The sequence below is a fragment of the Penicillium robsamsonii genome (genome assembly GCF_028829455.1).
Source record: "Penicillium robsamsonii strain IBT 29466 chromosome Unknown utg000002l_segment0_segment0, whole genome shotgun sequence".
NCBI lineage: Eukaryota > Fungi > Ascomycota > Eurotiomycetes > Eurotiales > Aspergillaceae > Penicillium > Penicillium robsamsonii.
This window is the reverse complement of record NW_026643220.1, coordinates 288,360-313,071: the sequence shown is the minus strand read 5'-3', so window position 1 is coordinate 313,071 and position 24,712 is coordinate 288,360. Positions and strand designations below refer to the sequence as shown.

The window sequence follows — 24,712 nt, the reverse complement described above, 5'->3', positions numbered from 1 at the left end:
AGACGGTTGCGCATACCGTCAGTCTCCGACTGGCTGTCTGATTTGCGATTTCAAGCAGGCTATCAGCATCAAGCTCCAATTCCAAGGTTGCCTTCTCAGCCCGGTACAACATGAACGTACGGTCGGTAACGTCATTTGCCGACGTCTGGGGCCACGGAGTGGCGTAGCTTGCAAGATTGGAACCTGTGGGCTTTTGGAAATGTCACGGGGATCCACGTGGATCTGTGTGCTAGGCATTTATGTGCCTGTGGCCTCTCGGTAACCTTTGCAATGATATGTGCGGAAATTGATTACCTCCGGGCCCAATACATCCAGCGCTTCCGGTTACTGATGGGGAATACGGTGGTGATTTTGAATAATGAATCCGATGGCAATAGTATCTCACTATATGCTTGAAATATAAGATGAGTAAGGAACCCCGGCCAACTAAGGCCGGTGGGTAAGGGGGCCTGCGTGACCTTGGCAAACCGATTATAGTTGTGAGGAGGTGCTGGGAAAACTTCTCAGACACTGGTGTCCGACTTGAACTTGCCATTTTCGACTACTCTCTCAAAACCAGCAGATACCATGGACTTCGTGAGGGACCCCACGCCATACAGGGTGCTTGAGTTTGCAGGAAGCTCTTTACCAACGTCTCGGAATCCAGAATTATCGGTGTACGCAATCCAACCTTGATGGAGTGTCCGACAGAAACGCTGGGAACATTCTCGATCACACATAGCTATCTGATGGATGTGCATTCCTGAGGCAGTCTTTTGACTGTTGTGGCAGTAGACGTGGTAAACCTGAAGCTTGCGCCTTTATAGCTCCAATGTGTGTCAATAAACAGATATTACTTGCCTGTGCGTTGAGGGAAATTAAACATATCCAACCTTGGAAACAAATTTTGCTAATAAATTCAGAGAAACTCAGAGTCGTCGAGTGAGGCGAGGAAGTTGTGGCGCCTGCATTTTTCCAGAGTTATGCCCAGTGTTGACTAATTCGAGTCCAGGACAAGGGCTTCAAGCGTCTTGGAGAGCCCAACAACATCATCCAGGCATTGGCCATCGATAAAGATGGTGAGATTAATGTATGTTGGGCATGTGGAGTTGGCCACTGATGGTTAATATCATATCCAAGGGCTGGGGCGATGCTACCCATGATGGATATAGATGTCGACTGTATAAGTTCGGCTCTCACGGTCTCTCACTTTCTCGAAGACAATGTGAAAAGTGACAATTTTCTCGAGATCTAGTGGCTACTGACATACTTTATACAGACCAACTTACTTGGCTAGATAATCTTCTCGGAAAAACCTACAAAAGCTGATTTGGCCTGTGTTTTGAATCCAGATTATCATATATAATTCCTCTGTTCTGTAAGTCCTGAGTTCTCTTGCAATTTGGCATCCTTCTTTCTGGTATACATCCTCATCTGTATTCGGTGATATCTATAGGGATGAGTTGAATAATGCAGATTCATATTGAAAGGTTTAAGAGCCATATAATCTAAACAGAGCCTCTGCTGTTTTACGTCTTTGTAATGTAAAATTTAGGGTTTGTTGTCCTCGAGGTTCCCAGGTTGCTCCTAAGCCTTGAGCCCCACGCGGGAACTCCACCGGATCTCCGTTACCCGCCGGTACTAGTACGTACCACTGTCCACGGTGATGATAGAGAAGAGGGATACCGTTAATTGATTTCTCGTTGTTTTCAAGTCGCGCCACCTAATTACCCCATCTGCACATCCCGTTAGATCGTCAAATTTTCCCTTCGGACCTGGAAGGTTCCAAGCATCGTGTCATTTGTCACCTCATGGACGTTTATGCGACAGAATACTATTGTCGTTTTGAAATATTCTGTTAACTTTTGAATAGTGCTACTAGCGGATTTATATAGGAAATTACCTAGACAGCGCTAAACACAACCTTGAAAAGGGGTTATCAGGTCGCGAGGGTTAAGATGTACCTGCGAAATGGAAATACGTAACTAGTCAGAATAATACTGTCTGTGATAAAATACGCTAGTGTTATGTTCGATGAATAACATATATTTAAGCAGGACCAGTTGCTATATCTTCGCTCATTTATTGATCGCGCGGACTAGAGAGTTATTTTTCTTGCTCCAGTTCCTTTATCAACAGCTGTCCCCCACATTTGGAAATACATGAGCTCCACCCACGATGCCGAAAAGGGCCCACATCCCGTCTTGCCTGCGGATAACAGCCTCGGAGACCGACCTGGCGTGCATGATCCTGATCCTGATCCCAATGAAGTATTCTGGGATGATGACGCAGATCCCTCAAACCCTATGAATTGGAGCGCCATGTATCGTTGGTGCCATGTTGGCTTCATTTCGCTACTAACTTTTGTCACGTACGTATTGCTATTGTCATAGCTTGTTCGTTATCTTCTCTATGGCTTGTTATACCCCACAGGTCCCGAGAAGACAGCTGATCTCAGTCAAGCCGAGCATATGCATGAGACTAATGTTTGATGCCACAACGCCAGTTCACTAGCTTCATCCATGCTGGCACCTGCAGTTCATGATGTGATGAAATATCTTGGCTCCGATGACACAAAACTTGAGTCGTTTGTTGTATCGATATATGTGATCGGATTCGCTATTGGCCTACTCATTATAGCGCACTGTCAGAATTGTATGGTCGCACCATCGTCTACCATTTCACAAATGAGATCTTCCTTGGGGTTACCATTGGACGTGCCTTGAGCACAAACATGGGGATATTTCTGGCATTCAGGTTTATCTCCGGCTGTGTGGGAGTGGCTCCTTTGGCTTTGGGTGGAGGTACCATTGGCGACCTCATGCCCCCTGAGCGGATAGGGACCGCGATAGCCGTTTGGGGGTTAGGATCGTTAGTAGCGCTTGTAAGTTCCTGTCTCTTTCCTCACGGATTTCTCTTTTGTCTCGACTGAAACCTTCTGATATTGACATTACATCGTGTCTAGGTCTTCTCTCCCATTGCAGGAGGCTACCTGAGCCAGGATGCAGGCTGGAGATGGATATTTTGGTTTATTGTTATTCCGGTAAGCCTCGGGGAAATAAAGCCATGAGAGGACATCGAATACGGAAAGGAGGAATGGAGTACGTTATGACAGTGGAGTAGATGGCCATTCTTACAATCTTGTCCCCTTTCTGATCCGTGAGACATACGGTCCGGTACTGCTGGAGGCTAAGATTCGGAGACTTCGTAAGGAGACAGATAATCCGCAGTTGAAGTCCCGCCTCGATGCTAGGGTCTCTCACCAGGAAGTCATCTTTACGGCTCTCATTCGTCCCCTAGGCTTCTATTGACTTCGTTTGTAGTAACAACAATTGCCCTGTACGCGGCAGTAGTATACGGATACCAATATCTTGTCTTTACCACGCTGGCATATATTTTCCAGGATCAGTATTACTTGTCAACCAGCTCATCTAGTCTAGTTTACTTAGGAACTGGAGTTAGAACCATTTTAGGTAAGTTTGTTTCTTACATCAGTTCTCCTGCTTTTCTTTGGATGACTTGCAAAAGAAAAACTTGATATATGTGGGACCACTAACTAATCTTTTTGTTTGCATCAGGCATTTTCACAATCGCCTTCGCGGCCGACAAAGTCACCGAGCGAAAGCAGAAGAGAGCACCCCCCGGGGGCAAAGATCTCCAACCAGAGGAATATCTGTGGCAGATGATTCCTTCGAGCCTAATAGCTCCCATTGGTCTCTTTTGGTATGGGTGAACTACAAACGAATAGAACCCCCATGGTGCCATTAGTTGGGCTGGGAGTGTTTGGCTTCGCCATGATGTGCATTTTCCAGCCAGCGCAGGCCCATCTAATGAATTCATTTATGATACATTCTGCCTCCGCCCTGGCAGCCATGAATATTCTTAGAAGTTTGGCCGGAGGCTTGTTGCCTCTGGCAGATCATGGTCTATATGATGCTCTAGGGATGGGATGGGGGAACAGTCTCTTGGCCTTTATTGCATTGGCGTTCGTTACTATGCCCTTTCTCTTAATGAAATATGGGGCACAAATGAGGAAAAGGTATCCGAATATTAAGTGATCTTGTTTCCGGCAATATGGTCGGTCAAAGTGGTAAATAGTTGAAGGGAGTCATAATATGTTTGTACCTCTGAGGGGCAGCTATGCAGATATGTACTTGAGACCTCTTCCTCTCTCTTTCTCTTTTTATCTATAATAAGATGAAGTCTTGCCTTAATTTAAATTTTAAATAGCCTTGAAAAGATGCGGTGGTCTTCTCTGATGCCCGTAAACTTATAACAGCACCGCAGAGTCCTCAGTCAACGTGTAGGCGCCACTTATTCCCCGTGGAATCCGAACACAACCTGTTAAACAACCGGAGAGGAAGAATAGAGCAGCGGCAATCATATAGGGTAATCCCACCAAGAACCCATCTTGTTGCAGTCCCTGACGGAATGCGGCAGCTAGAATGGGCCCTGAGAGCAAAGAACCAATACTTTGGGCAAACCCAATCGCCGTGTTCACAATACCTACCTGCGATGGTGACACCAATTCCATCGCCAGACTTCGCAGGGCCGAGTAGAACCCCCATCCGAACGCGAGTAAGCTGACGCCCAGTATGAATAAGGCCGGATGGGTGGAAATGGCCATGATGGCAGTACCCAGAGTTAAAAGCCAGACGCTGCCTTGGACAATACGGAGATCCTTGGCCGCGGACGACAGAAGTAAGTGTTGATTCAGCCAGTTGGAAAGCCAAGGAAGAATAAACAACAAAGTGACGAGATTTATAATGCCCTTCAGCGTGATGAGTGAACTGGCACGCGCGATGCTCCAAGAAAAGCGGTTTGAGGCATATTGGACAATAAGTTGTAGCGCTTGGCGACCAATACTTGCAAGTAAAAATGCACCGACAGTGCAGAAAAGGTTTGCGCTCCAGAATGCCGTATAATTGTATCGAATGTGGTTCCACTGCCGTCGTATGACATTTTTCCAACGTACATACGGTGGGTCGTGCATCGAGCTCAAATTATGTCTTTGTTCCTGATCCTGATCTTCTTCCTCTTCCTCCTCCAGATCTCGTTGTTCGTCGCATGACGCTGGATTAAAACGTATATCGGAGATAAAAGTGGCTCCGAGCAGTCCTAAACACTCAAAGAACAGACCCAACAGCGAAGGAATCCATGGGTTCCACAACATTAGGAATGCAGCAAATGGAGTAGCAACGATTTCCCCGAGTAGAGTCGCAGCAGACAAGATGAAGAAAACAGATGCCCTGGATATAGAACACCCTCGTTAGTTAATTCACAATACACATGGGGAAGGTATTATCACTACCTTTGATGACTTGGGACCATATCTGTCAGTATAGCGTAGGCCATAGCGGTCGCTATTTGGGGTCCGCCGCCGATGATTTGAAAAATAGGCGTCGCCCAAATCATCCGGGGGTGCAGGGCAGAATTAAAGAAAAAGATTAATCGCATGGCGAATTCTTCTAGAACGAGCCCAGTCAAACTGAGTGCCAGGATGGGCTTACGCCCTATTCTATCGGCAGCAAATCCATAAGGAAGCGCAAGGAGGATTCCTGGCACTTGGTCAAATGTTTCTTTCCATCCATTTATCAGAGCTAATTCTCCTTGCACGTGAGGCGACTTGCAGTTGTCATCTACCCCAAACGAGTTGCTTCTTCCAGCCCGGCGACAGATAATCGACTCAAGAATCTCGATATGAGGGGCATAGCCAAGGTAATTGCCGAAGTCAGCGGCCACAACGGTAAGGCATACAAGGAGCAAGAGACGACGATGGGGAAAGGAGGTGACTTTGGAATGGTCGCCATGGTCGGCCTCATGCTCCCTTAACAGGGGTGCCCGCTCGTCAGGCTCCTCCTGTGGGCGAGTCGACGGTGTGGATGGATCTCGCGTCGGCATAACAAGTACAGGTGAGTGTTGCTCTCGATTTGAATTTCCCTGAGCCTCTTACGAGAGGCAGTTCTGAAAAATTCGCCAAGAATAATTTGAAAAAAATTCTCTCGGGGAAGGAAATTACAGCTTGCAGGGATTAGGAACTTTACGGCGTTGAGACACCAAAATTGGCCATTGTTTGTTACATCGGGCTAACAGGATTCTCCGGCGGAGGCCCGTCTCATACGGAAACGCCAAGCTTAGGAACGAGGCTTATTTTAAGTTGACAGAGCTCCAAGGTTCCGGCGCGTATTATCCCTGGGTAATTTTCAACATGAAAAATACGATCACATAATTCTCATATCGGAAATTTCAACCATTTATGGATCTCTCTTGGCCAATATATTGTCCACCGAAATGGCGATGTCTCGAATCAAGGAAATGGGAGAGGAAGAAATTATGTACATGGCCAAACGGAGAGGTCATAAAGGGGGGTTCAACGACCTGGTGCCGCCAAAAGTAGCCTCGATCTCACCATGTGAAGATAATCAAGCGTAGAGGGTAATCGCTTTGCATTTTCCCATGAAACCAGAGAAACGACGTTCCGACTGGGTATTTGTCGCAGTAGCTTTGACCCTCCTGTTGCCAGTCTTTCCGGTAGCACATTCGCTAGAGTATTTCTTGTCATTTGCACTCAGGTACTCAGTGCAATAATCTTCCACCTCTGAAGTCGACAAGGTAACTCCCGCAATTCCAATGAACGCGACAATGGTACGGCACCTCACCAGCTGGCCACTGCTCACTTCACTGCAAACCGAATTTTCTGTAATCGCGGCGACAGCGCCGACACTGCCACCCACAGGCATCTTCACAATGCTACCGCGGTCCCTCATAGCCACTCAATTCCAACACAAAAGGGCAGGAATGGCTTCTCAAGTCATTGATGGAAGATCGAGATCGACAAGTCACGGTGGTTGTGTCAAAGGATCATCGGAACCCTGGAATGCGGCGTTGATAAAAAGTGTTTCAGAGCCCCGGCTCAGCGGATTATGAAACTCGGAGAAATTATTTGTACTAGAGCACTCTGGGGAATTCCCTTTGCTTTTGATGGTGGAGAGTCAGGATATGAGAATAGACTTTTCGTTGTCGATATCAGTCAAGTGAGAAGGCTCCAGGCTAATTTTATGGCGCCATCAGACAATTTTGGCACCCCATCCTTCGTGGATATGACCAAAACAATGCATCAGGGGTCGATGTTGGGCTCGAGCTATAGCCCTGAACAGATGTGGGCAGCCGGCGCGCTGGCCAGAGTGTGTGTAATCCATGATACCCTCTGGCGATCCATGTGCTATGACGATATCGACGTTCTCGATTTGAAAGTCATGTCCATGGTCGGGGTGATACTGAAATCCCGAATCGCCAAGCGATGGGGTGTATGGGCTGGCATAGACACTCAAAAGGGCACCATTTTGTAAGCGAAAAGAGTGGGTACCTTCATCTAGGAAAGTGATACCCGTTTCCTCCTCGTTGAATAACCCTCGAGCATCTTCGCAGTTGCCATAAATCTTTTGAACTAATTTAGAATCCAAGGGCTGGGCTTCTGCGACCTTTCTCTGGAAAATTGGGATATCCATATTGAAGTCATGGTTGCCAGCGATCACAAGTTTGAGAGGGGCATTCACGGCTTGCAGGAAACGAATCGAGGCTTTGTACTCGTCAAGTTTCGATTCTGTAGTGAGATCACCGCAGTGAATCGCGACATCCGCATATTGGCCCGAGACAAAATCTGGTGGACTATTAACCCCATGTGTGTCGGAAAAATCAGAAACCTAGTTTTGACGTTAGCTCCTACAGTCTCCGACGTCTTGGTAAATTCGACTGATACTGAATTTTGTTGCTCCGTAATAAAGTAGATGCGAAGTGGGTGTACATGTGATAGGGAAATGTTGTGTCCGTAGATGAAGGTTTCAGGTGAGCTCATCTTGGCTTAATTGCCGAGCCGAAAGGAGTCGCAGGCTGTGAGTCCCAATTAGCAAAAGCTATTTCATAGTGACCATTATATGAGGTAGAACAGTTCAAGTCACCAAGGTTTACAGGCTTCAGGGTTACTGTAGTAGACCATCATGAACCATCGACGGATCCAGACTCATCATTACAGCCAGCCTTGAAGTCTTCTACTTCCAGGGTTAACTACCTACCTACCTAGTTACCTACCTATATAGTAAGCATAATTGGAAGTTCTGATGACTTGATGCCTCAGGTCACAATCTCTCTTGATCCAGTTAGTGCCCGCCCTAGTTCCAGCCGAGGTCGGTTGACATCTGCGATTGGTCATGAAGGTCACTCTACTCCGTACCTGCTAACTATCCTTTGGCATAGATCCCGAGGTCCTTCGTATATATGGATAGTACAAAGTACAGCATTCACAATTGATCAAAAAGAAGCACCGAGTACTAGGTCAATCTGATTTTCAGCGCCAAACCATTGTTTTGACTGAAGCACTTGCCGTTCTCACCTAACCCTCATAGGACATTCTTATGGCTAAAATGTATGCCTTAGGTATATGTGACGACAGATGCACCATGGACCTCTCTCTTCTCTCCATCTAATTAGATTCTCTCTTTCCCCTCAATTATTTTGGTAGGGGTATAACTCTACTACGCGGCCTGGCTCCTCTCATATCCCTAATAAACTCAGAGGCTTCGCCAGGATCGAAGTCAATCTTGTGTTACTGTGAGATGTGCAATGTACAACATACAACATGAACAACCCCGTGAGATTCACTCTCGGCCTAGACACTCCACTCTTCCCATTATCTCCCGCTCCGGGACCCGCATACTACTATTGAGGATGTATGCACTATTCACGCAACTGTCCAGGTCGTTCTCTATGATGTCACCGCAACCCCATAGTTGGCTTTTTCTTTTGCTGATTGCAAGTACTCTCGCAATGTTGACGACCCAATACATCTTGCCTATCCCCGAATCATTGATTGTGCTAGAAACTCGCCGAGAAGTTAATGAAATGGCAGAACAATACCCACTGAGCACCATGAACGAAAGGAACGGCGACTGGTATATGCTCGATCATGATGGCACCGTGCTAGCTGTCGCCTCGTATTCTGTGTGTGCTGAGTTGGATGCCTCGATTGAGGAAGCAATGCGGCTATACGGAATCACCCCAGCGTTTGACCACGAAGTGAGGGAAAGCGCTGTACCCCAAAGTGGTGAGCAACCAGGCACTGGTCTATCAAGCAGCTGCGCTCACCCACGTTGTTTTGTATCTTCCACATGTCGGGCATACAGTGGTTGCTACGTGTGCGAGTCGAACCTTCATATTTGTGTTTGAATGGGCTTGAGCCAGAGAAGACGAGCTCTTTCTTTATAGTGCCATAAAAGCAGATCTATCCCATCAACTGATTAATTCGTTATTATTACGTCAGTATGGCCGAGTGGTTAAGGCGCAGCACTCGAATATAAACATTCCCGATATGCTGTTCATTCGTGAGCCTAGGTTCGAGTCCTAGTGCTGACGTCTTTCTTTTTGCCGGCAAGGTATAATGGTAGAACACTCCAGGCACTCAGCTAGGAAGAAATAGTGGGGGCTATCTCAAAATCTTAGTGGGCACGAGTTCGATTCCTGTTGCCGGCTCCATCTACCAACCGACTTCCCCAAACTTCATGTCTTTTCGGTGTTTTTCAGGCAGTCATTTTTAGGAGTCCTTTCAGGTAGTATGAGGGATCCTCTTATTAGTCTTTTTCGAACAATTTTTTAGGATATTTTTTCATTATTTTTCCTAGATGTATAACATACTCATATCACAACTTATATATACTACACGCAGAATCTATACTAGTTCACTAGCAGTAATAGACTGCCGTACAAGGTGGATTTGGGCTCTTTTAATAACGTGTCTTCAAATGTTAGGTCACATTCCTATAAGCCATAAACATCTCGCAATGAAGCTATTTGGAGTCTGGACTCACTTACATGGCTCTTCCTCGCGTACATGTCCTGTGGGGAATAATATGGGCTTACCTCCGTTCAATCCGTCTATCATATCAAGATACAGCTCACGGTTGAGCTTTAGAATGGAATTACCACTGATACCAGTAAGATTCATTGCTCAAAAAGCCGACGAGCAAGAAAAGCAAATCATAGGTCGCCCAAGGATCTGGGGTAATAGCCTTCCCAGAACCCAGAATTCAAGGTTCCACCCCTCTTTATCATTTGACGACAATTCATTACATTGCAAGTCGCTCCACCTTGTTCTTAACCTGCTCGATCCGTTGAGCCAGGTCACTGGCATCGTTCGCGATGATAGTGGCTGCGATAGTCGGCCGACTCACAGCGCATGCGTGACCCATCGCTTGCTTGCTAGGCACAAAGACATACGGGACATTCTTGTTCTCGCACAGCAGTGGAAGGTGCATCAATATCGCGAGAGGATTTGTGTCACCAGCGAGAACGACGATCTCGGAGTTGCCTCGGGTCACAGACCTTGTAACTAGATAGATATTACCTCTATGGTCAACTTAAACACTCATGATAAGAGATACCTTCATTTGCACCTTTCCTGAGCTGGTCATAATGCGTGCCTTGCTGCAACAAGCCCAAGAGTTCCTGAGTCAACGCGGCATCCGCCATCGGCCACGCTGGAGGGTGTGTTAGATTAGAGAATCAAAATGACAAATTCGACGCAGACTCACCGTGGGGTCCTAGAGGAGATGCCATTTTTCTTGCAAAGGGTGGAGATTTTGACGAAACTGAGAATAGGACTGAGGAAGTGGATTGCAGAATAGCGCTCGCTATGAGAGTGTGAAGGAGGAGATTTAAAGAGGAAGGTGCAAAATGGAAAGCAGTAAGAGCGAGAGACCACCGTATCATCCAAGAGCTATTCGCAGGAGCACTTTCATTGAATTGTCACCTCACGCATTCCCTCTAGAAGACTAAGGAAACACCTAAGAATACCTACTTAACAAGATATCTTAGGAGGCATCCAAAAGGACATCTCCAGAGACATCTTGAAAGACTGTGGAAAAGACGTGAAAAAGAGTATATTCAGAGTCCGAGAAGTGGGGAGTTATCACCAAGGTTATACACGGAAAAGGATTGTTCAATATAGAAATAGGTACAGTAGTCTTATTTGACATTGATTTGAATTTAAAGCCCAAGATATTTATGTAAATCGTTCTGAACACGCTATGCAGACAAGGCTCTGGGTCCAAGCTTGGAGGTTTTTATATATTTACACTGGTTAACGGTAGCTGGCAAGGAAAGGCAGAGAAAGACTAATGTATCAGATGTTCACATTCCTATCCACTCACGAGAGGATCGGGGGTGATGCTGGTGGCAGTAATAGCACCACCACCATCGCCTGGCGTGACAGTGCCCTCGGAAGGAGTATCAGTCTCCTTGGGTGTATTCTTCTCTTCGTTCTCATTCTTGGCGGGAGGCTTTGTGCCCTTTTCACGCATCGCTCCACTTTCAAATGCTTCTTCAGGTAGAGGACGAACGTGAGGCTGGCAGATCCACCAAGGCCTCCCATATTCCGCAATCACTGCTTTAGATCCCTTCAAAGTCTCATCGGGTTGGGTTTCAAACTTCTCGGGAGAGGCCTCATACTCCTGAAGTCCAGCTTTGATGGCCTCCTCGAGGAGAGCCAGGGTGTGCTCAAAAGCGGCCATGTCGCCTGGTTTGGATGTAGCAAGAGCATCTCTAACGGTGGTGTGAGTTGCAACCATTGGCCGCAAGACTTGGAAGAGGTGGCCCTGCATGAAACCGAGGCTGGGAGAGTGGCACTTCTTGCCCTTCTCGGCCTTACTCCGCTTTTGCTTTTTCTTGAGTGGGCCATCCTCGTGGCTGTTATCTTCAGCGTCATTGGTTTCTGCAAACTCATCAACTGGGTCGGATGGAAGATAAAGTGGCTTTCTTTCTGGAACGGGCTGTTCGAGAACGTATTTATAGATGATATCAAGGTATCGTCGCAGGACGGCGTCGACGCGGTAACCACCCTTTCCATCCCGCCCGCGCCAGTATTCTCTCCCCTCGGTACCAACTGGAGGTGGCTTGCTGAATACAGACGGATCTGATAGATTTCCTTCTGCGCTCATCACGGCGTCGGCCCCGGTCGCCTCGAGGCAGGTTTCGATATCACCGTAGTTAAGAATGTTTCCATTGGCAAAAATCACCGTATCTGGGGGTAGATTGTCTCGTAGATAGCGGATATAGCTCCAGTCTGCAACTCCAGTGTTGTGACCTTTCTGTTCCCGTCTGCGTCCATGCACAGTGATGATGCTGGCCCCAGCTGAGAGAATCATTTTAGCGTACTCCAAGGTCTTCTCCTTGGTCTCCTGAATACGAAATTTCACCGTTACAGGGATCGGAAGCTCAGTGTGCAACCGATGGACAAGCTTATAAATCAAGTCCCAGTCTTCTTGAAGGAAGGCTCCGTAGTGTCCCTTTTTCGCAATACCCTGTGGGCAGCCAAGATTCAGGTCCACGGCGTCGCAGTGAGGTACCACATGGCGGGCAGCCTCCAAGAACTCATCCGGGTTATTTGTGCAAAATTGAACGAAAAGTGGCCTGTCAATTGCGGGATTTCCATCAAGATACAATTCATCATTGTTGTCTCCGACGGCTTTGCGGGTAGGTTGGAAGTGTTTGGCACGGACGTTCTCTTGATCGCCGAATAGACGTGCGTGGAACATTGGTGTGTATGCGAGTAAAGGCTTGGGGTCGTCTGGTGGCATGAAAGATCGAGTGAGCATGCGCCACGCCTTTGGGAAACATTAGCGTTGGTCTGCAGGTGCTGCTACTTGGAAGGCGAACTCACGAATTCGGATCTGTCAACCATCGGGGCAACGACATATTTGGGGCTGCCAATGCTTTCATAAAACTTTCTCCCAAAGAGCTTCTCCTCAGGCTGAGCCGCAACCGCGGATGTCTGCTCAATGCTCTTCGGTGTGCTTGCTTCGGAGGCCATTTTTGACAGATGGGATCTGGAAAAGTGTCGAGAAAATCGGCCCAGCAGAGGGCTGAAAGGCTTAAAGATACCTATGTTGACGCCTGGAAGAAAAGAACGTGGTTATGGTCAATAATCGCCTCTAGGCGCAACACAACGAGAAACAACTTTTGCGAAAAGCGCCGTATCACAGCCGGATTTAAATTTTTCCCGGCTTATCTTATCGCGGGGGAGTGGAAGCTGCGAACGCGTTGGGCTTGTGTCACTGAAGAAATCGGTGATGTTTCCGAGGTTACCTTGTGATATTCCTTATATTCCTTCTCTCTACAGCTCAAAGAGCAATTTGATCAACCTCAGCTGCATAGGTAGTCCCTTACAAATTACCCAGGTAAACTCGTGGGTCGATTACATAATCTGATATGAATGCTCCGGCCAGAGACCAACCTGAAGTCTTCCAATGAGAATCAGGACTCGAAAGAATACATATTCCGATGCATATATGCGATTGTGTATGACAAGGATTAATATTGTGAAGCTGTATTGATATCCAGAATTTGAAATAGTTCTTTCTTGAACGCTCACTGTTATCATCTCTCGACTGCCACAATGGACGCGTCAACAGGACCAGGAGGTAGGTTCACTGTCCAAACAGCCTTTTACTTGTCCAAATCTGACCATATGCTAGCCCCTTTAAATGTCAGCTTGTCTGAGGATGGACAATATGCTGCCCATGTGAGTGGAAAGAGCCTAGTTGTTCACTCAAATGTAGCTTCGGACAAGGAATTACACATCGCAAGAATCAAAGAGATTCCACTCAAATCACTGAAGTACTTCAATGTGGAAAGGTCTCCTGGTGCATCAAATGATGAGATTGCCTCTCGGCGGCGACTCCTGTCCGCAAACGACACCCGAATCTCGGTCTGGCAGCTCACTCCGCTTGAAATATTCGCCGAAATTGAAAGCATCGAACCGGGGGCATTAGCTGTCGATTTTGGCGCCGATGAGAATGAAGTTCTTGTGTTTCATGCGTGGAACACTAAACTCAGTGTCCACTCATTAGTGGCCGGGCGCAGCTCAGTCATTAAAACACCAAAGTTTGCCCATCATTTCGGGTATGGTTATCGCATAAAAACCAGGCATCTCGCCATCATACTGAAACCAGAGACTTCAGATCTACTGACTGTCCACGAACCCCGGTCTTACGAGCTTGTCAACAAAACTGTGCTTCCAACCATTGATGCACAGGGTTTGAAATGGAGCCCGGATGGGAAATGGATTGCCATCTGGGACATCGCTAGTGCAGGCACAAAAGTGCTAGTGTTCACAGCGGATGGTCAACTTTTCAGGACGTATTCCGGACCGTCTGGGTTGGACGATTCCTTCGATCTCGGGGTGAAACAGATTGAATGGAGCCCTCCCCACCAGGGAATTTGTGGAATACTAGCCGTGGGAAAGGTCAACGGGAATATTGACTTGCTCCGAACTCTCACGGTAAGTTGTCTTCTAAATGTGTGCGGCATTATTTGCTAATCCTACTATGGTAGTTCTCTTCCGCAACAACACTCTCACATGTGTTCCCAACAGACCAACAGTGTCCCAATATTTGGCGCGAGCGATACACCAGTGCTGCAGGGGACGCCGAATATGCCGAGGCATCCTGCTCCTCTGCATTAAGCATGAGTCCGGAGTCGGCAGGGCCATCACGTGGCGTCTTGACAATGACCTTTAGCCCAGACGGTCGCCTCCTTGCGACTGTTGACACTGCACGTCAGAATGTCGTCTGGATTTGGTCACTAGAGGGCACCCCAAAACTCGCATCAGCTCTAGTTCACGAGCAACCTGTTCGACAGATTGTTTGGCATCCTTCGACACCACAACTCTTGATTAACACTATCACAAATACATTGCCTGCCATTCGATGGTGGTCCCCACAGGATCATCCATTGATCACCAGGGTTCCTGTTCAAAGGAGCGAGAGTGGAAAATATGATGTGAAATGGGTTGCAGGATCAAATACAGACTCGTCATTCTGGTTCAACTCACCAGAACAACATGTTATTGGGTACCTGTCTACCCGCGACGGTGCTGTTGAGTTTGAGGTGTTGAACTCAGTGAGCAGCAAGACGAGTTAGAAGGTGGTCAGGACATAGGAGCGGATATAATACATTTTAGCTCACTACCACATTAAACTCCTTTTTCACTGTGCACACATAAACTATCAATTCTCGCCAGTTCCGTACATCGGAGTTGATTTTCATAGAAGGGTGCTGGGCTTGCATATGGGTCAGATATATATATTAATAGGAGAACGAAGTTCCGGGCATTTGATATCGTATAGAAGCGGTACACATCACCTTTAGTCAAAAATAGGCTTACTGTAAATATCATCGAAATAGCGCATTCTGTGAAGGGCTGTAGCTTTATTGATTCAATTAGGCTAGGCCAAAATGCTGTTTACATCAATCTTGGAGAAAGGTGACTATCTACTGGCGATGGGGGTTTATGTATGTTGTGGGCACGTGCCTCACGTAATCCAAGCCGGGCTCTGGCCCGTTACAGTACCCCCCTTCACATTGATCCTCACGACAGGCACGATGATGTCGCCGTCGGCGTCGAAACGGTACCGAGAGGGCCTCGGAATGGGCCCGTGTCGTCGTTCATAGTCATTAAGTGCCGAGCAGTTTTTAACCACGTCTAACCTCTCCCATGTCGTCTCTGCGTATCCTACCCATTTCACCAGAACCTCGGTCTATACTCCCCTACTAACTCGCTTCTCCCTTATCGATAAGATTTCTTCGACTTCGTACTCTAGCTCGCTATCGACTAGCACTAGGGGTGGTTACGAATCGTCCACGATTTATGACGGAAACGGGTCCGTTACGGTAGGTCGAATTAACTCTACGTGGAAGACTAGGTGTATGCTAGAGGGCACGTTAAGGCGCATAGTATGAGGCGTGGGGGCCTCTTCGACTTAGTATTGTGCATAAATCTAGTCTAATTTCTTCGATGGACGCTACGAGCGTACATTTCGTAGGTTTAGCTATACACGATCTCCTACCTAATAGATAGGAGCGGCTTACCGAGATCGATTCGCCTATTCTTACTACTTCTCCTATGCCATTACTATCGCCAACTGTAAAGGTTTACGATTTCCAGGTGTAAGGCCTGTCAACCGGGTAAGATACAATGACTTGGAGAGAAAACGAGGATATATTGTCTGTGTGTGCCAAGACTAACTCTTGATAAAAGAAGAGGGGATTCAGGGGAATCCTGGACTATGTGTGTTCCCCATGTTCACATGGGAGCCATGTGACTACTCCTTGGCAGTTCGTTCCTGATACGTGATCGATGCGGGTGCGATCAGGTGATTCCGTCTCCATGTTGTAAGGATATTTATCCGTTACACCGACTATGCCTAATCGGTGGCTTCTCGTAGTCGATTCACGAACGTTTCGCTAGCGCGTGCGGGTTAGGTCATCGTTATCCTAAGAGTATCTACGCTACTATCCTCGATTCCTAGGGGGTTAATATAATACCCGTGTATGGCTTCAGTTCGGGAGCGGCCCAGCCCGCTTCGGCCTTCCATGATGCAATAATCATGTGGTCAGTGCATATCGTGCCATGGGTGCGCTTGAGAGTCTCTTGATCGGGGACTTGTTGGGGTGTTATGGTGTAAGTATAGCTCAGTTTAGAGGCGTCAAGCGGTTGTAAGGAAGCCATGTTGAGCTGTGATATTGAATGATCTGAGGCAGTGATTTGCAAACGGTCGGGCTCTTTTATGCAATATCCAAAGCTTAATATCTATGAGATGGCAAAATATCTAGATTGGTTTGGGGCCCACTAGGGCGTGCCGGCACGCCCGCCGACAGCGCGAGAGATGCACGCCCTACAAAGTGGGGCCGGGTAACTTTACATTACGAGGAGCCATGGATGTCATCTTAGAACTTTACTTCCAGGACTTCTCTGGATTTCCGTTGCCTTTAGAACCAAATGCGTATGAAAAATCATGTCAATAAGCTAATATTACAAATTGGCTAGCTCACTTTGCCATTTGTGTGCACAAACCACGAACATTGTAAACGATATCATTGGTCTAATGTTAAGCAAAGCCATAGATGTTGAAGTCATGTAAGATATTAATTTGTAACTGGCTTAACCCAAACCGGCGTTGATCCTCTAACTTGTCGCAGACAGCATTTTACTTTTCAGCCTCAGCAATTTGCCGTATCTTATGAAAGCAAACGGAATAAGAGTCAACGTCAAAGCGATGAATCCGATGAGCGAGTTAGCCCAGTGTACACCCAGAGTATCATACATCGACGTCGTTGCAAAAGGTAGGGCGACGGCCATGATCGCTCGCGTCCCACTTGCAGCTGCCTGCGCCGATGCAGAACCTTCTTTGTATGCATCGGTTAGGTAATTGAGCATCGCAGTAAAAACCAGAAAATAACCAAATCCGAAGAATATACCGGCCATCATGGGTACTGCTGGATGGATGAAGGTGTAGGAGGTCCAAGCAATCCAGAACACCGCCACAACAATTCTGTCAAGAAGGTCAGTATGAAGAAATTGCAGTTGGACATCCCAAGTAGGAGATTCACATACGTGGGAGCAGCAACACACGCCAGTGGAAGGCGGCGGTATTCTTCTATTAAGGCCCAGGCTTTACCTGCATCTAAAACTTTGCTATGGAAAGAGACATATGCCAGGAAGGTACAAAGCCCAAGCAGTGAGCCAAATACCACTATTTAGGGTTAGTGAATTTTAAATCAGAAGTTTTTGGGAAACATGTACATACTCGGAATAAATGCCAATCCGTTAACACCGGTAGATAGCCCATACAGACCTGATAACGTTAGCATTCCATGTTCAATGTGGAAGAGTTCAGCAACGTACCTTCGAAAATCTTTGGGTAAGCCTGGAAAAACAAAAAAAGCACTGCATATATCACTGAGAGATACAGAGACGTAAATGAAACAATGGGCTCTGTGAGAAGCATGGCATATGGCCGAATGAAGATTTCCCCAAATTTAAATGGCACTTCAGTCCTTCTATGATGACCACCACCGAGCTCTACGTCGTCTTTCTTCCACTTCCTAATCAGAACCGGCAGGTATGTCTCGGGGACCAATAGCACGAATGGGACTCCAGCTCCGGCAATCATCAAAGCGATCCAGAATACCCATCGCCATCCAAGCAAGACCGCATACCCTGAAATTAGAGGTCCTGTCATTGGGCCAGCAATAGCAACGAAGATGAAGATAGCCATTGCATTTCCACGCTGATTGGGCGTGTTATAGATATCGCTGTACAGCCCACCTAGAACAGCGTTCGGAACAGACCCATTTATGCCACACAGAAATCTGAAAGCCAACAGCGCTTCGAAGCTTGGGGATAGAGCACATCCAACTGTAAGAAATGTGTAGGCAAGATATGTTCCAATGAAAACTGGTCTCCGACCGAAAAACTCGCTCATCGGACCGAATACCACGGGGCCGATTGCAAAGCCGAGAAGATATAGGTAGTTCAGGAGTACGAGGCGTGGACTGTCATGAGAGACCTGGAAAGAGTCTGCAATGATTGATGATGCTCCCGATGGCAGAGATGCCCCGAGAGATCCATTGTATGCGAATATAGTACCAGCGATGACAATTTGGTATTTCCTCCACTATTCATTATACAAGTTGTTAGCTCCAGGAAGTTCTTCTGAATATCTAAAAGTGAATCTAAGAACTTAATGATGAGACTGACTTTTGAGAAGTCGACGGGCCTTTTCATAGGTTTTGCGGCGCTAGATGAGTATGGAGCATTTGGAATTCCAATATCTTGAATTGCCATCGCAGATGCTCGTAATTTTGTCGGCGCGACAGATGCAAAATGAGGATCGGGCTCGTCTAGATTGCACCGAGCCTAGTGAGCGTACTATTCCGCCAGGATTTGAGGAAAGCTGAATATAAAATTTATCACAAAAGGAATATGGCAAAGAAGCCGGTCGACAATTCATAGATTGACAATAGCCTTATACTTCGAATCCTCTTCGGACCCACGATACGCAAATACAAAAATGGTAATTTAAATTACAGTTGGGCTGCAGGCGTTGACCAAGAGGCACGCCCTACCGGCACTGATGGCCCAGACCCACATTAAAATGTAGTCGTGATTGGCTGTATGGTCTTCTTTGCGAACAGACCAATGAAAATGAGCAATCCCTATCAGAGCTAGGCTCTCTCGGAGATCAAGACATTTGGCCGAGCCTGACACCCAAATCGCCACTCACGCTAGCTGCGGACTTTGTACCTTAGTCCCCAGGGAATATGGACCCCGTTGTATAAACTTTATACAGTACTGGACAACTGGAGCACAAACAATCGCAACGATCTAAGTACCATGATTGGTGGGCATCTTATACTATGTGAGAATATTAGATCATTGCAACGTCGAAACAAATAAACGATGTGTAGTGAGAGATACAGAACATCTTCTAAAGCCCTAGCTCTCTACTGACAGCCTCCAAGCCCTCCTGCTTAGTACCAGCATACCAATGGTCAAGATCCAATACCTCCTCACCCAACGCCTCCTCAAGCCCTTTGAGATTCGACGAAGTTTTCGTTGTACGCACGCTTCATCGGCCTAGTCACCAGATTGTAAATTTGATTAGAAGATCCCTGCAGCTGACAGAGGCAAAGAAGTCCTCATAGGTTGCAGGTGATACCTCAACGATCCAATTTACAATTAACTGCTCAAGAGCGAATCCCGTTCTCCATCGAGGATTGGCAGTTGTGAGGGTTCCTCGATACAGTGATACTTGCAATAAATGAGCCCTTGTTGTCTCTCTTTTCAACTCAGTCCAATCGTCCGGGTATTGCTGGAAGATTTCAAGTGCCAAAGCGCCGGCTTCTTCCTGACTGAGTCCATTTGCCCTTTTTCTACTCTTGGCCAAGAGGGTATCATACAGATCTCTACCTTTGGGTGTAACCGCTGCTCAATCTCGCCGAAGCGTGCTTTGTGACTGGACTAAGTCCGTTTGCTAGTTGGATCCATCACCACCATTGCGATTTGGTTCGGTTATTCCCAGCGCAACTGACTCTTCAAGGGCAAGGAAGCTGGTTTGTCGTGGCAGAATGGGACATTTCCGAGGGGGTGGGCCCTCGATTTGTGATTTCACGGCCATGCCAGCTTCCTTCATTGCGATTTGGACAGCAGAAATGTCCAGAGTGCGTGGCGTAAGGTGGTTGATGTGGGCAGATTGAAATGACGCGATGTTAGCCAGTACTAGGTGCTCAGCCTTCAGCGCTTGGTACTGATTGAAAGTGGCTGCTGCCACGGACTGCCAGCTGAAATTGCGCAGGGCGTCGTGAATGAACGGTTCGAATTGATCGTCTATTACTCTGCCGCCTTGCCTCTAGAACGTCGAGCAACTCCATGAGGACATTGCTGAGTATGTTTCGTTTCCCGAGCAATTCTAAGGAGAGACGACGAGCCTCAGGGAATAACAGCTCTGGTCGTAGTGAAGTTGTGAAGACACGGAAAGGATTGCGATCAAGGCTGGCAACATCGGTAGGACCGTCACGATACAAGAGTCACGGTTGATAATCCATTTCTACTGTCACCGAAGCCGCTGCATACTTTCTTTGGTATTCAGAATATACCATATCTCTCCTCTTGAAACATTTCTATCCATCAAAGTCAAATATCATTCCCTCAAAATGACACGAATGGTCGGCTTGATCGGTGGAATGATCTGACAGACAAAATCACTATTTTATGAAGCCATAAAGAAACACGCATGCTCCAAGCTCCAAGCTCGGTGGAATCCATTTTGCGAATCTCCTCATCAGATCCGTAGACTACGCCGACATTGGCAAGATGGTGACGACCCGCGGCTTCGACGGCATGATTAGAATGCTATCCAAATACGGTCAGGAACTAAAGAATGGAGACGCTCAATATTTGGCCCTCTGTGCTAATATTGCACACAAGGCCGCAGACACGCTCGAGAAACGCTACGGTTTACCTGTTTTGTACATTATTTACTTCCTGGATCAGGGAATCGTCAATCATGCCTTTAAAAATGTTGGACTTCTGGCTACTCGAGCCGTTTGGAAGAAGAGTTTTACAAGTCCCGACTTCGAGAGCGGTACGGGCTGGAGGTTTTTGTGCCCATGAAGGGGTTCGGGGAGCAAGCTGATAGGTTGATCTTTGATGAACTTAGCAAGCAGCCTGTTTCGCAGGAAGTGAAGACTACTTTTGAAGACGCCTATGCTAGCCTCCTCCGTGATCACCAGGTAGATTGTGTTGCGCTTGCTTGTACTGAGCTTAGGCTTGTTTTTATTGCTGATGAATTGAATGTGCCGGCCTTTGAAACAACAACTCTTCATGCCAAGGGGATTGCGGAGTGGGCTCTGCAGAAGGAATGATTCCATGTCGTGCTATTTTGGTTTGTATTTGTCCAGTTGCTTATATATATTATATATCCCACATCAGTCAAACCTTATACACATATGTATCTATTGAATAAACGCTTTAGATATTGAATAATTAAATTTGGTATTTAAATTATACATTTCATGATTCATCATCTCAATCACATTAACAGACAGTCCCTGTCCTCAGTGGAATGAAAGTAGACAATATCTCTGACTCCAGCATGTAAGGCCATCTGACAAAATTCATAACGATTTGGCCATTTTCCTCCTGAATATCGGCAGATATCTTCCTAATACGTCGGTGCTCTGGGACGTATACAGAATCTCCAATTCGCTCAAGCCCCTCTTCTTCAAGCTCCACGATGCGCTGAGCACAAAGCCCAGAATACTGATCCCGCCAAACACCGTGGTAAAAAGTCGGTTGGAACATCAAGCTGACAGCTTTCCATCTAGTTTGAGAATCACGGCAGCGAGACGCAACAAGGAACATTGGCGGTGTGATCCCGAGATCAAAGCTGAATAACAAACTGAATTGTTGCGAGGCCACTTTCCATCTCTCCAGGATTTCTTCGGTGAGGTTGACGATTGATTGAAATGCTTCGAGATAGTCGTCAAATATAACTTCCTCTGCTGTATCATATGTCCCAGTGATGATGAGTGAGGTATAGTAGTAAAGTTCAAGCAGCTTGCGTGTGCAGCCCCGAAGCTGAGGAGGTTCTGTTGCAAAGTCGGACGCATCCAGTGCATCTTTCCAACGCTGGAGAATGATTATTGGACTCATGTTGGGCTGTGAACAATTCGTGATCTGTTCCTTTTCAAGTATAGAGAACACATAATTCATGCCACGGTCGAAGTCTGTTCGAGCAAGATCCAATGACGCATATGATGCTGGGATAGTCGGAGCGGGCAGACATGCTTTGATCCCTGTATTGCTGAGAGCGTGGCGGGAGTCCATACAAAGGGAAAATTGAACACGCAGGCGTTGCAAGACAGGCGTTATTTTCTCATTCATCAATGCCAATGTTGGCCGAGAATATTCTTTTAGTTTGGTGTAGTTGTTCGTATTTGATCTCCACCAATAGAGCAGCTTGAGTCCAGCAGTCAAGTGGACAATACACGCAGCATCGCCACTTCGAAACTGCTCGAAGCAGATAAAGAGGATACACAAGAGCATGGTAAGATCGGGCCGTGATGACATATTCAGAGATTCAAACCTCAAGGATTTAATGGCTTCAGTATAATGTTTCAAGGCCAATACTTCTGCCGTCATACTAGCCTGTTTTGGAGACTTTCGAATCCATGTTGATGTATCGTTGGGTTCAAGACTCTCATGCAAGGAGGCCAGCGCTGTAATGGCATGTTTCACTGATACCTCATTATGTCCAAGATAAAGAAGGACAGAAACCCAATCACCTGCATCCTGCTGACCAAAGACTCTCTGGACAGTGCGCGATCGAAAGAATGCAAATGCACGACGTTCTGCGTCGCTAAGTGCGTTTTCTGATGAGAGGGATTGAGGTACAACGGGATATCCCTCGCAGATTCGCTTGGTGCTTACACACTGCAAGCAGGCTGGCTTCTGCTCATCACATTTTACATGCCTTATGCCAATAGTTAGTCATCAGAACAAGTTCACGGCCGTTTTAGGATCATACCGAGACCTGGAGAAACGTTAGCATGCACGTGATGTAATGGCTCCTGGAGACTCACTTGCAGGTGAAACAGCCAGTCCGAGCTTTCCGCCGGTTTATTGTTTTGCCTGTCTTCATTCTCAGATGACATTGAGACCTAGTGCCACTGACGGCATATAGGTGAAAAATAAATTTCCCGTTGAGCTTGGGGGCGGAGCACATCGGCTAGTCATGCGTAGGGCGTGCGGTCTGGAATACCCGTGTTTGATTGGTTGACATGGCCCCATTTATCTGTTATGCTTATCCGAAATAGCTTCTGATTGGCCAAGCCTTGAATATACCGACTCGGCCAATCAGGAAAGAGAGAAGTTTATATCGCTTTATCGAATTCGAATTCGATAGAGAACCATCAAGGATTAGGATATAAGTCTATATAATCACATATATAGGACGATGTCGCTTTTTCATTGTGGGAGCCGGCATGATGGGTCTCAGCGCAGCAGGCGCCCTCGCGCGACGCCCAAGGTATTCAAACTCCAAGATCAGTATCTTGGATGCAGCTCCAGAAGTGCCAATCCTTCTGGTGCTTCGGTCGACACAAGCCGCATTTTGGGAGTCGATTATGCACTGAGGCCTTCCGCCAAACTCGTCTCTGATGCTTAAAAGCTTTAGACAGATTTATCCACTGGTTAATGGGGCAGCGAAGGAAGATATCACGAATCAAAGCTCATTTTGAGAGCGCAGCCAGGCACAGATGGTCATGTGGATATCTATCTGGAAGAAAGCTTGGAAAATGTCAAGGGCCTGGCAAAGTCGAGTAATTATTCGTTCGATGTGGAGAGCCTGAAAGAATTGCCTGATCGACAGGCAATCCGAGAATCGATTGTCTCCACCGGGGTGAGTGGAGACATTGGGTATATGAATGAAAGATGTGGCTGGGTAAATGCTGAGGCGTGCGTCAAATACGCAGTCAGAATAGAGATTGTGATAAGATCAAACCAGACTGCAGGGTGCGAAAGGCTCTCTACACTGAATCTGCCAGATCGGGTACCGGACCAGTACGTTGTACGGGCGTCCAGTTGGATGATGGCTCCTGTATCTATGCGGACCTGGTCATTCTTGCCGCCGGTGCCTGGAGGCCCTCTTTCGTTGACCTCGAAAGTAGAGCTGCTGCTACTGGTCATGTCCTTGTATATCTATCCTTTATGGAAGAAGAACAAACGAGACTCGATTCCTTGCCTATCTATTTTAATGTCAGCCGCAGAATTTTCATGGTACCTCCTCACAACAACGAATTGAAATTCGGTCGCCACGGAGTTGGGTACCAAATCCGATAAAGTACAAATCAACATCCCAATAAACTGGAAGGGGGGCCGAACTGTCGAGAAAGTCGCCAGTGTGCCACGAACTGATTTGCCTAATCCTCTTGAAGCGGAAAAGGCATGCATGGACTTTTTACTTGAGTTGTTCCCGGAGTGGAGCAACAGAAGATTCTCTAAGACACGGGTGTGTTAGTACTGTGGCACGTAAGTTCAAAACATGAAGCCTTAACCCAAGTCTCAATTCTGATCTTAATATAGGCCGACGGGAGACTTTCTCGTTGATCACTAACCCCCCGCTGACGGGCTATTTCTGGCTACAGGAGAAAGTGGTCATGTATTAAAAGTGTTCCCTATTATTGGCGATAAGATTGCCGATGCCATGGAAGGGGGTCTAGAATCGGAATTACAGGACCTGTGGAAATGGAAGAAAGATATGCCTAAAGATTTCTTGGGAACAGATGTGGTATGAGAGGAGGCAGACGGGATATGCTACTGGGATTAAGAGTCGCAATGTGA

General features: G+C 46.9%; 13 protein-coding genes across 13 annotated transcripts; 4 read left to right on the top strand and 9 right to left on the bottom strand.

Moving 5' to 3' along the window:
* Positions 1 to 2,141: 2,141 nt before the first annotated feature.
* On the top strand, positions 2,142 to 3,712 carry N7447_003361 (Major facilitator superfamily domain general substrate transporter; the record flags this gene model as incomplete). The annotated part of the gene is made up of 7 exons (XM_057227636.1): positions 2,142 to 2,350; positions 2,486 to 2,566; positions 2,620 to 2,863; positions 2,945 to 3,022; positions 3,051 to 3,270; positions 3,303 to 3,452; positions 3,558 to 3,712. The coding sequence occupies 7 exons, from the start codon at positions 2,142 to 2,144 to the stop codon at positions 3,710 to 3,712; spliced, it is 1,137 nt and encodes a 378-aa protein (XP_057086977.1).
* Positions 3,713 to 4,249: 537 nt separating this feature from the next.
* N7447_003360 (putative MFS transporter) lies at positions 4,250 to 5,880 on the bottom strand (the record flags this gene model as incomplete). The annotated part of the gene is made up of 2 exons (XM_057227635.1): positions 4,250 to 5,228; positions 5,291 to 5,880. 2 exons carry the CDS (start codon positions 5,878 to 5,880, stop codon positions 4,250 to 4,252), a joined length of 1,569 nt encoding a protein of 522 aa, XP_057086976.1.
* Positions 5,881 to 6,401: 521 nt separating this feature from the next.
* N7447_003359 (uncharacterized protein) lies at positions 6,402 to 6,719 on the bottom strand (the record flags this gene model as incomplete). Its single annotated transcript, XM_057227634.1, has 1 exon — positions 6,402 to 6,719. One exon carries the CDS (start codon positions 6,717 to 6,719, stop codon positions 6,402 to 6,404), a length of 318 nt encoding a protein of 105 aa, XP_057086975.1.
* Positions 6,720 to 7,046: 327 nt separating this feature from the next.
* On the bottom strand, positions 7,047 to 8,616 carry N7447_003358 (uncharacterized protein; the record flags this gene model as incomplete). Its single annotated transcript, XM_057227633.1, has 2 exons — positions 7,047 to 7,647; positions 8,612 to 8,616. The coding sequence occupies 2 exons, from the start codon at positions 8,614 to 8,616 to the stop codon at positions 7,047 to 7,049; spliced, it is 606 nt and encodes a 201-aa protein (XP_057086974.1).
* A 186-nt stretch (positions 8,617 to 8,802) lies between these two features.
* Positions 8,803 to 9,201, top strand: N7447_003357 (uncharacterized protein; the record flags this gene model as incomplete). The annotated part of the gene is made up of 1 exon (XM_057227632.1): positions 8,803 to 9,201. One exon carries the CDS (start codon positions 8,803 to 8,805, stop codon positions 9,199 to 9,201), a length of 399 nt encoding a protein of 132 aa, XP_057086973.1.
* An 896-nt stretch (positions 9,202 to 10,097) lies between these two features.
* On the bottom strand, positions 10,098 to 10,587 carry N7447_003356 (Ribosomal protein L7Ae/L30e/S12e/Gadd45; the record flags this gene model as incomplete). Its single annotated transcript, XM_057227631.1, has 3 exons — positions 10,098 to 10,360; positions 10,413 to 10,508; positions 10,563 to 10,587. The coding sequence occupies 3 exons, from the start codon at positions 10,585 to 10,587 to the stop codon at positions 10,098 to 10,100; spliced, it is 384 nt and encodes a 127-aa protein (XP_057086972.1).
* Positions 10,588 to 11,168: 581 nt separating this feature from the next.
* N7447_003355 (tRNA-dihydrouridine synthase family protein) lies at positions 11,169 to 12,838 on the bottom strand (the record flags this gene model as incomplete). The annotated part of the gene is made up of 2 exons (XM_057227630.1): positions 11,169 to 12,632; positions 12,689 to 12,838. The coding sequence occupies 2 exons, from the start codon at positions 12,836 to 12,838 to the stop codon at positions 11,169 to 11,171; spliced, it is 1,614 nt and encodes a 537-aa protein (XP_057086971.1).
* A 585-nt stretch (positions 12,839 to 13,423) lies between these two features.
* On the top strand, positions 13,424 to 14,949 carry N7447_003354 (WD40 repeat domain-containing protein; the record flags this gene model as incomplete). Its single annotated transcript, XM_057227629.1, has 3 exons — positions 13,424 to 13,448; positions 13,503 to 14,308; positions 14,362 to 14,949. 3 exons carry the CDS (start codon positions 13,424 to 13,426, stop codon positions 14,947 to 14,949), a joined length of 1,419 nt encoding a protein of 472 aa, XP_057086970.1.
* Positions 14,950 to 16,333: 1,384 nt separating this feature from the next.
* Positions 16,334 to 16,537, bottom strand: N7447_003353 (branched-chain amino acid aminotransferase II; the record flags this gene model as incomplete). The annotated part of the gene is made up of 1 exon (XM_057227628.1): positions 16,334 to 16,537. One exon carries the CDS (start codon positions 16,535 to 16,537, stop codon positions 16,334 to 16,336), a length of 204 nt encoding a protein of 67 aa, XP_057086969.1.
* Positions 16,538 to 16,993: 456 nt separating this feature from the next.
* N7447_003352 (uncharacterized protein) lies at positions 16,994 to 18,655 on the bottom strand (the record flags this gene model as incomplete). Its single annotated transcript, XM_057227627.1, has 5 exons — positions 16,994 to 17,360; positions 17,423 to 17,561; positions 17,616 to 17,663; positions 17,714 to 18,485; positions 18,569 to 18,655. 5 exons carry the CDS (start codon positions 18,653 to 18,655, stop codon positions 16,994 to 16,996), a joined length of 1,413 nt encoding a protein of 470 aa, XP_057086968.1.
* Positions 18,656 to 20,683: 2,028 nt separating this feature from the next.
* N7447_003351 (aspartate/glutamate racemase family protein) lies at positions 20,684 to 21,234 on the top strand (the record flags this gene model as incomplete). The annotated part of the gene is made up of 2 exons (XM_057227626.1): positions 20,684 to 20,914; positions 20,938 to 21,234. The coding sequence occupies 2 exons, from the start codon at positions 20,684 to 20,686 to the stop codon at positions 21,232 to 21,234; spliced, it is 528 nt and encodes a 175-aa protein (XP_057086967.1).
* Positions 21,235 to 21,406: 172 nt separating this feature from the next.
* Positions 21,407 to 23,012, bottom strand: N7447_003350 (Zn(II)2Cys6 transcription factor domain-containing protein; the record flags this gene model as incomplete). The annotated part of the gene is made up of 3 exons (XM_057227625.1): positions 21,407 to 22,844; positions 22,899 to 22,904; positions 22,954 to 23,012. The coding sequence occupies 3 exons, from the start codon at positions 23,010 to 23,012 to the stop codon at positions 21,407 to 21,409; spliced, it is 1,503 nt and encodes a 500-aa protein (XP_057086966.1).
* Positions 23,013 to 23,695: 683 nt separating this feature from the next.
* N7447_003349 (uncharacterized protein) lies at positions 23,696 to 24,058 on the bottom strand (the record flags this gene model as incomplete). Its single annotated transcript, XM_057227624.1, has 1 exon — positions 23,696 to 24,058. One exon carries the CDS (start codon positions 24,056 to 24,058, stop codon positions 23,696 to 23,698), a length of 363 nt encoding a protein of 120 aa, XP_057086965.1.
* Positions 24,059 to 24,712: the final 654 nt, after the last annotated feature.